At 34.0% G+C, this 9,378-nt stretch overlaps 2 protein-coding genes across 3 annotated transcripts; one reads left to right on the forward strand and one right to left on the reverse strand.

Annotated features, from left to right (window-relative positions):
- Nucleotides 1–354: 354 nt before the first annotated feature.
- LOC116130844 (protein S-acyltransferase 11) lies at nucleotides 355–5,932 on the forward strand. 2 transcript variants are annotated; one of them, XM_031416531.1, is made up of 5 exons: nucleotides 355–568; nucleotides 1,713–1,935; nucleotides 3,735–4,033; nucleotides 5,090–5,327; nucleotides 5,734–5,932. In XM_031416531.1, the coding sequence occupies exons 1-5, from the start codon at nucleotides 551–553 to the stop codon at nucleotides 5,793–5,795; spliced, it is 840 nt and encodes a 279-aa protein (XP_031272391.1). In that variant the 5' UTR covers nucleotides 355–550; the 3' UTR covers nucleotides 5,796–5,932. The 2 variants fall into 2 exon arrangements, with proteins under 2 accessions (XP_031272391.1, XP_031272390.1); XM_031416530.1 differs by lacking the exon at nucleotides 5,734–5,932 and having other exon boundaries at nucleotides 5,090–5,681.
- An 878-nt stretch (nucleotides 5,933–6,810) lies between these two features.
- Nucleotides 6,811–8,998, reverse strand: LOC116130873 (AP2-like ethylene-responsive transcription factor At1g79700). Its single transcript, XM_031416568.1, has 8 exons — nucleotides 8,736–8,998; nucleotides 8,554–8,636; nucleotides 8,393–8,401; nucleotides 8,215–8,303; nucleotides 8,031–8,104; nucleotides 7,885–7,935; nucleotides 7,714–7,790; nucleotides 6,811–7,616 (listed from the first exon to the last, which is right to left on the reverse strand). The coding sequence occupies exons 1-8, from the start codon at nucleotides 8,951–8,953 to the stop codon at nucleotides 7,051–7,053; spliced, it is 1,167 nt and encodes a 388-aa protein (XP_031272428.1). The 5' UTR covers nucleotides 8,954–8,998; the 3' UTR covers nucleotides 6,811–7,050.
- Between the last annotated feature and the right edge of the window lie 380 nt (nucleotides 8,999–9,378).

Consider the following 9,378-nt stretch of genomic DNA (forward strand, 5'->3'; position numbering starts at 1 on the left):
ATAATTAATTAAAGTTTTAATTAATTACTTAAATAGTTCAACAAGTTCATTAATCATAAAATAATAATTAAATATTGAACTTAATATTTAACGTTCACATAAATATATCAGTAGCTAATTTTTAAGTTTGAGATAAACCTTTTTTTTTTTCCTTCCAGAACATGGTTGATAATTTAACATAAGATAAGACATCATTACTTTGAGATAAACCTAGACTATTCAATATAGATTTGAAAATGAAATATTTTCATATGTAGTCAACTTTATTGCTCTTAATTTTAATGTCAGATTTATGTTTATTAAAAAAGAAAAAAAAAAAACATTTATCTATTTCAGTTAAAATAAAACAATTTGACATAATTTAATGGGGACTGCGGACGGCCTTCACAGATTTGACCTTCAAGGGGCGATGATGATGTATTATAATTGTAAATATTTAGCGCTCAGATTGGTCCATCCAGAAGCCCAAGCCAAGTCGGAGAACGAATAACGTTTTCGTTCTCTCTCCACTTCGCTCGCCTGGGCTCTACCTTCAACACCACAGCCACGCATGGCCACTTCGGCCGATGTAAGTTTTCGCTTCCTTCTCCTAAATATATATTTTTTTTTTTTTTATTAATTTACCTTTGGACGTTGTTTATTATTAAGCTTTCTTTCTATCCTTTCTTGTTTGTTTTGGAGAAAATTATGTTACTGTTGCTGTAACATCTCTCTTGGAATTGTTTCTTCATTTTTATTGTTTGATATATACACAGAAAATTTCTAATTTTAACTATTTTTATTCTACTAATATTATTCGATTGCCTTATGTCTTGTACTTAGAAGAAACTTGAGATATTAGAAGGAAAAAGATTGAGGTCCTAGTGGATTCACCATGGTCTTTTATTAAGAATGATTGCATGAGTTAGAATGTGGACTCTGATTTTGTAAACTATTTTCCCTTTATAGAGTTTAGTTCTATTATGAGGTTCTTACAGAATTAGTGGTTCATTTGGTTGCAATTATTATCAAGTGTAAGGAATCTTAATTCCAAATTTTTATTTATTTATTTATTTTTTGACATATGCGCACATATAACATTAATAAGTAGTCAAGGAGGATAATCGAAAGACTTTGAAGACACCTCTTTTATCTTTATTCATCTAAATTGGCTAGGGGGTTTGAGTTTATTCTGGTTGGGTTTTTGGGGCTATTCAAGATACGGTAATTTTTCTCTTTTTGTTTGTGCTTTCTGCACGGATTCATATGAAGCCTTAGACCCTGGATACATGAATTCTTTTTGTTGTAGCGCATACCTATCCACGGCTAATTTCTTATTTGTATTTCTTATTTTTATTTATACACGCCTCTATGTTTCCTCTTGAGTAGTATAATCTTCCAATGGTATATACAAGTTAGGGTTGGTTCAATTACTTTCTTATAGAAGTGCTAACTTGATCAAATCTCAAATTTGGGAGACAGGTGAAAGTTAAAAGTGTGTAATAGAAACTAAAAAATTAAATTAAAATAACCAACATAACTACATTGAGGTTTTATTGAATAAATACTGCCTAATAATTGCATGTGATAGGTTGAAAATTTCAATTAACTCTTATACCTTGTAAGTATGGAATCTCTTAACATTGCTATGTGGGATGCTAGATTGAAGACATAGTTCTCATAGTAAAAAACAGAATCAAAGTGATAACATGCAGTAATTATTTCACTTGTAGGAACACTTTGTGACAACGGTTGATAATGTTATGGAGCCAACATGCTGGGGTTGTGGATTGCTTCTTATTCTTCCATCTTACACACCTACTTTTAAGTGTGGTTGGTGTGGAGCCATAACAAGTCAAAACATATGGAAACAGGAAAGCAAGTACTCTTGTTGGAGACGTTTGCGTGACCGGTGCTTTGTTTGTGTCCTCCTTGTATTTATGCTCTTTGTGATATGTACGTCTCTGTACCTTATTTTCTTTCTTTTTTTTTTTTTTTTTAAAAAAAAAAAGTCTACTCTTTTTATCTGATAGTTTGTAAAATTTTGGCTCCTTACCTCTCTTATAAGTGTACACACCCACACACATTCACTTCTTATTTTCTTTTTAGTTCATTTTTCTTTTCCTTTTTTAAGAAAATATAATTAGGGTTCTAGATATTATTTGGTTATATCTAGAAACACATGTACATACAGGCAAAGCATTGTCATTCTTATACCTTATGCCAAGAATATGACCAAGGACTTAAGATTTAAGTAGAATAACTACGTAAGCAAGTTTTAGAATATAGAGATCTTGAGCTCTTTTTCTGTTTCTTTTTCTTTTTTCCTTTTTCTTTTCTTTTCTTTTCCGGTTTGCTTGCAGAGTTGGGAGTGAAGGGAGACTCTGAACTTATACTTAACTTAAACCCAAAACTCTGCCAACCATTTGAGAAAGTCCCAAAGGCTTAAAGAATTTGAAAATTGATGTACTAGTAGATATGTAAATGGGTTAATTACACTCTGTTTAAATTATTCTAGTGAGGACAAAGCATGTGGTTTTACATGAAGGAAAGAACAAGAAGTGGCTTTAGATTAAGGACAACTTTTTGTTTCTTTAAGAGATATAATAAGAGATGATGAGACTTAAAATATAATATGTTCTGAGTAAAAAATGACGACTAGTTGATAATTAATGGTTAATTACTTTTAATTTCTACAATAGTTGTACGGATCTGCTTTCCTTTTGGTTGTCTTTACTTTATAAGCAAACATATTTTCATGAAGTATTCGTATCCAAAGTTGAAAAACAAATGATGCACAAACGATTAGACTTCAAACCTTGTATGCCTTATACATGGATCAGTTGGAATATAACTTAAGATTTATTGGGTTAATGAGAATAATCATATGTAATTTAGGGCAGAAAAAGAGGTGATATTTTTGTTTATTTTGATGCTGATTCATGGCTTTATGGTGGAAATTATGTGAATTACTCATAGTATAACGCGAGAGGAGGGGGGTTGGGGGGGTAAGTAGAGGTTGAAACTGAAATATGCAAAATAAACAGTAATTTTGAACTGCTTTCATGGGTGTGAACAGTGATTTGAGATTAAGTAGAACAGGAAAAAAAATAACATGTAGATTTCCCAGCATCACACAATCACGAAGTATAGTTGCTGCAAAAGTGTTATGAACTTATCTGATCTCATTGGCTTGTTTGGCATCACAGAAAGCTATTTTTATAGAATCTTTTGGTTGTAACCAAATACAGACTTGGATTCCTAGCCAAGAAAATAATTCAAAACCAAATTTTTATGTAACATTGTGGCCTAATGACATAACTGAAAAGTAACATTAATTAATCCAGTAACCTGCAAAAATAAAAAATAGCAAAGTACTTTTGACTCAAAAAAATGAAGAAAATTATAGCAAACTAAAGCAGAAACTATATAACTAAAGGAACCTAAAGAGAAGACTCTTAAGTTCATTATAAAAGAATACCCAAGATCCCCTAGCATATTCGTTATCCTTCAATCCATGTTTTCAGAGGTTGCTGCTACCATAAAATTTACTCTGTCCATCTGTAAGGAGGCTGTGATGCACATATGATGGCTTGTGCTACGGACCACTAGGTTTCAGAATTTTATTTTCATTTTCTATCTTCGTACCGCCCACTTTTTTCCATGCCTAAGATATTTTGTGTGCATATTAACTCATTCTAATTGTGATTCTAATTTAATTAGTCTTATTTTGATTACTTTATTTCCAAGTGCAGGTGGTGGAGTGTGGGCGGTGTATCCTGTTATTTTCTCAATTAGCTACTTTTATGGGGTTTTTCACTTGACCATCGCGATAGTCCTGTCTATATCTACACTTTCTACTTTCAGCCTTGCAGCATTCTGCTGTGCTGGCACACCGCCGAGCATTATGTGGGGTAGCTATCCACTTGTGGGGAGTGGTGACCTTGAAAACTATACCTTCTGTCACTATTGTTCAAAGCCAAAATCTCCTAGAAGTCATCACTGCCGGACATGTGGAATTTGTATACTGGATATGGATCATCACTGCCCATTTGTAAGTACTTTGTCAACTTTTCTGGTTGGAGATCATTTATTATATTGGCGATGTGTTATTTTGGATCTCTGGTTCTTTTGAAACCTGTATTAGTTAGGCATTACTTTTTCAACTCTTAAAGCATTGGAGCTTGGAAAGCTACTTAATATGGAAATTTTTAGCTTAATTAGGGAGTTCTACTTTTAGCTTCTTTTTGAAGCCCCATAACAAAATAATATCAAGAATTTTGTTCTTTATTCGCTTATCCCAAGAAGGCTTTGGGTTAATTTTAATATTTTGGATCACTTCATTTCACAGAGTAAATCAGGTCAAATAGAAATTTTTTTGGTGCAATAGGTTTGGTCTTGGAGCTGTTTAGGGTATACCTTATATGCCTGGGCAGTATTTTGGGTTTCTTGGACAGCTTGTTCAATTTTTGTGACATCTTATTAATCTAATTCTCTTTAATTCTTATAAAACAAAATGTTGAAATCATTATTTAAATGGATATTGTCCCAAGCAAGCCAAAAATGAATCTCATCTTTGATTTTCTTCTGAGCTAAGAAGTTCCAACTTGTTTCCCAGAGTAAAATAATTATGACTTTAGTGAAGAGAGCTTAATAAATTATTGTGGAGACCACAAGTTGGACCAGTGAGTTTGAATTTGTTTTGGATGTTAAAAGTTTCCTGTTACAATTAGTCTCTCTTCTTTGAAATATATAATGCTATTATGATATGATAGGTTGCTGCTTCTCCTTTCGGTCTTAATTTTTAAATCTTTTGCATGGAATATTGATTTGATGCTCCTATATTCTCTTTGGGATTGGTTGAACTGTGATCTGTGTGCATTGGTAAATTTATCTTCCTTAGCTGGTAATTAGCTCTAAGAAGCTGGTAATCATCTGTCTTGGCGTTTTGGGTTTGGATGTGATTGTTATATTAGAGATTGTTATTTGGCAAGATTTGGTTTTTATATTCTCAACCACGATCCTATTGTTCTTTTTTCTTAATTGTCTTAGTTCCATTGAATTTTAGTTCCTACCAACATGTAATGCTCTGCTTTTTCATGTAATGCAGATTGGGAACTGTGTTGGTGCAGCTAATCACCGGCACTTCATCACCTTCCTCATTTCAACAGTTGTCAGTACGATTTACGTTGCAATCATGTCTATAAATGTGGGGTTGCAAATCTGGCCGCCATTAACGTTGAGTTCTCATAACCGCTTACACGGGTCCAGTACTGATATGGCTTTGACAATCATGAGGGAAATCATTCTTGCTTTGCTGAACTCTGCAGAGCTTTTGTCTACAAGAGGTCTTCTTCTTATTTATCTTTTTGTTGCTTGTATTTCTGTAAATGTCGGGTTAAGTGTACTTCTGTGGCAGCAGCTGTGTTTTATATACAAGGGTAACACTTACTTAAGCCATTTAGCTTCTCAAGGAAGTGAGCAGGATGGAGTAAAAGATTGCCAAAATCTTTTTCGTTTTTTTGGTTGCTCATATTCTGTTTCCAGATACTTGCCTATCATTCGCACTTCTCCTAAAACACACAAGAAATGAAAAGAGATATGTAGACAGTAAAAAGTGGATATCTTCTTTATCTGCTTTGTAATTTAATCTTTCTTTTGTTAATGGGGTGTTTTTTATTTTATTTTTTTCATTTTTTTAAAGCTGAATCCACCCTTTCCCTCATACAGCTAAGCTATTTTAAAATGTGACAGATCCAGAAAGAATGCAAAGTACAAAGAGCTTTTTGAAGGTAGTATTGGTCTGTTTATGTTGAGGAAAGCCTCATCATGCAATCCAAGATTTACCTTGATCAAAAGAATGATTTTCGTTTATGTAACCAAGACCAAAATTAGTTTTTTTTTTTTCAGTACACAGATTAGTATATGAATCTGTACTTTTATTTTTCGTACAGGTGATCAAGGATGTTAGTGTAATTAATGTGAAATTCAAGGGTTGAAAATGACATTTTTAATTGAAATAAAGCAGTTAACTCATTATATATATACACATTAAATTATAATTTAATCTACACTAGTGAAAATTTATTGTTACTCACATACTGGTAAAGAATATTACTTATGGTTTTTCAATTCAATAATTCAATTATTGGCGCTTACCACTTCGGTGTTACAGGATCATGTATGTTTTTGATAAATAGAATAAGATGCATTTTCAGTTCATTATATCTACCCACAAAAGCAAGTAAATTACTTGTTATAAAGAGTAAATGACTTTCTCTCATCCACATAATAGTTTAATGACACTTTCTTATCCACAAACTTTTAAAATATCATTTTATTATCCAAATTTGTATTCCATTATTGATTTCGGTATCATTGCGACCTCATACTTGCACTATTCTCTTCCTTGATCATTACTCATCGAAACCCCTTAAACTCTACTCCAGTGGACCCCACCAATCGTTGACAATTGAGCAATTAGGGTTTGTGCAGTCGCCCCTCCCAAGTTAAATTCTTATCAATCCCAATCACCGAAATCCAACATTCCACCACCAAAAGGCTCATCGACCTCTCTTCAAAAGCCCCAATAGTCTGGACTGAGTTTGGTCTCTTTTCACTATTGAAATATAAATTTGAATAGTAAAATGATATTTTAAATGGCTGTGGGTGAGAAAATGTTATTTAGTCATTATTTGGGTGGGAAAATGTTATTTACTCTTATAAAAACTATGCAAATTTGAGTTTTTGAGTATTGCATGCACACTAACCATAGAGATTAAAATTATGAATTTGGTAAAAATCTTAAAGAAGTAAAATCCTATTCCTTACTTTTATTCATGAAGATATATACTCAGAGCATTAATGGTACAAAACCAGGGAAGAGTTGAGTCCACTTCCTGAATGTCAATGAGATAAAAACGAAAACACCAGACCATAAAACACTCCCTTGAGTGGCTTTCTTAAACACATACCTATACCGATACCTGTACAAGGCACAGTTGAGTCACCATTCCAAAGAGACTGCTGTTTTATTCATGTACAAAATGACAATATGTTTTAATGCAAATGTTAAGCCAGGCAATACATCTTGGAAGAAGGACACATATATTGAACTGAGTTGACACCAATTTCATTGAAGAACATCTTTCCAACTTCATCATCGTTGCCTATTTGTTGTGGCAGGTTTTTAGTGTCATGCTTTCCACTACTTTCTTTGTTGGTGCTGTTCAGATTCTTCTCCACCAGCTCTTTAAATACTGAAGATCTCAGGAGGAGGCTTAGAGCAGTCGGTGAAGAAGAAGACGATGATGACTTGGTGCAAGGAGTACTGATTGGTGTCTTTGTTTGGAAAATGTGCTTTGTTTTTGGGGTACTGTCTAAGGCTTCAACTTTAAAAGGATTAGAATTGAAGATGGAGAGTTTAGTTGTTTGGTCCTTTGGAATAATGTGGTTACAGAGATTTGTCATGGGCTGGGACTCAAAACTTAGTTTTTGTTCTTCAAAAGGTGGAGAACGATTAGCTCCCGGTTTTAGCCACCTGATGTATGTGCTTAAATCAAAGTTGGTCACTGCATTGATCCCTCTGTACTCAATTGCTGCAATGTCATAGGCATGAGCAGCCTCCTCCTGGGTGCCTGAAAAGCATTTTAAAGATTATGATGCATATCTTTTTAATTTGCAATTAGTATCTAGTTTTAAAGATACCATGTTGAGAGAGGGAAATTAACTTACTGTAAGTGCCAAGGTAAAGATATTTGTTTCCAAACACCCTTCCTATTCTTGCTTCCCATCTTCCATTATGATGGTGCCTGCAGTGGGTTTAAAAAAAAAAAAATCAGTTCTAATTCTTTCAACATCCATAAATTGTGCAGGTTATCAAGTTGAACTGATGATTTTGCGTACTTTGCAACTCCTCTGTACTTGGATACACCCCTTGAGAAACCACTACTTCTCCTGTTAACCAACCAAAACAACTATTTAACAACTAATTAATGAGTTAAAAATCTGAATTTCTATGCCTACCACAATTAGTTTTGCACAAACAGTACCTTCTTAAAGAGGCCAAGTACTCCTCTTTAGTCACAGATGCCATTATCTCAATTTCTTTGTCATAATCTGACACCTGCATGATATTATTAGGAACGTTTTTCAAAATATTAGATTTCTGCCGAAGTCCGGAAGGGATAAATTAATTTGCATGAAAAGAATATAAGATATATAGCATAGCTATACCGGGAAATTTGTAAAAGTTGATGTTCCCCAATACTTGAGGGCAGCTAAATCATATGCTCTAGCGGCAGATTCCTCTTCATCATAAGCTCCTGAGGAATAAAAGATCCCAAAAATATCAGTTTCAGCTGTTAAATTAATTTGCAGTCAATGGTTTCAAAGAAAAGATAGGAGTATTCACCAAGATATACTGCTCATGCCAGCAATCGATCATTTCCAATGCACGGCCATATGCAACACAATTCACAATAGAGAAGCAGAAGCTTTAGCAATCAGCAAAAATAAATACAGGCACAAAAGAAAATAGCCGCAGGGACCCATATATCAAGTTTCAAAAACTACCTTGCTTTCCCTTCTTTCTCTGTGTTGGATTCCAGGACCCTTTATCCCATAAATGAGCTTCATACCGTCCAGTCCATCGATGTCTGCATAGCATGTACATTGTCAGCTTCAACTATAGACATAGAAAATATGCTTCATAAAACAAATCATGAAGATAATTAATTTAAATCCTGTAAAAAAACCTGCTAACTCCTCGAAATTTCGAACTTCTTTTGACAATAGTAGCAGTAGGTTGATCCGCCTGCAGCAATTGTTGCTGCTTTGGTAATTGATTGTTATATGAAGCTGCAGCCGGGTCGCGTCGCCTTCTCTTATTACACACGGTCTCCATAGTGTCGCCATCAACTGCGCAGGCGCGGCGCCTTGCAGGAGGGCTTAATTCAGAAATAGTAGAAGTCATTCCCCTATTCGTTTTTGCTTCCCACAGCAGTTACAAACAATCGGCTTGAAGATAGAAACTGAATGGAAGGATTATTATTATATATAAAAACTTTTCAGAGATTGTTTTCTGAATGAATTTGGCATCTTGCTGCTACCAACTTGTTCATCATTGACAAGACAAACAATGTCGATTATTTCGGTACCATTTGAGAATTGAGACAAAATTCAAGTGTCCACACTCCGTTAGGCTGGTAGCTAATAAGAAGCCATGCACAGTGATATCGAGTTATATACAGTTAAAGCATGTTACCAAGTTATCCATCCACTTTCATTAAGGGTCAGAATTGACTCCGACAATTCATCTGCAATTTCAATGTTCTAAATGTTAAAATATTTTCCGATATTCATTTTAAATGGGATGATACGACTCTTATTTAACGCATA

The sequence above is a fragment of the Pistacia vera genome, unplaced genomic scaffold (genome assembly GCF_008641045.1).
Source record: "Pistacia vera cultivar Batoury unplaced genomic scaffold, PisVer_v2 Contig225, whole genome shotgun sequence".
Lineage (NCBI taxonomy): Eukaryota > Viridiplantae > Streptophyta > Magnoliopsida > Sapindales > Anacardiaceae > Pistacia > Pistacia vera.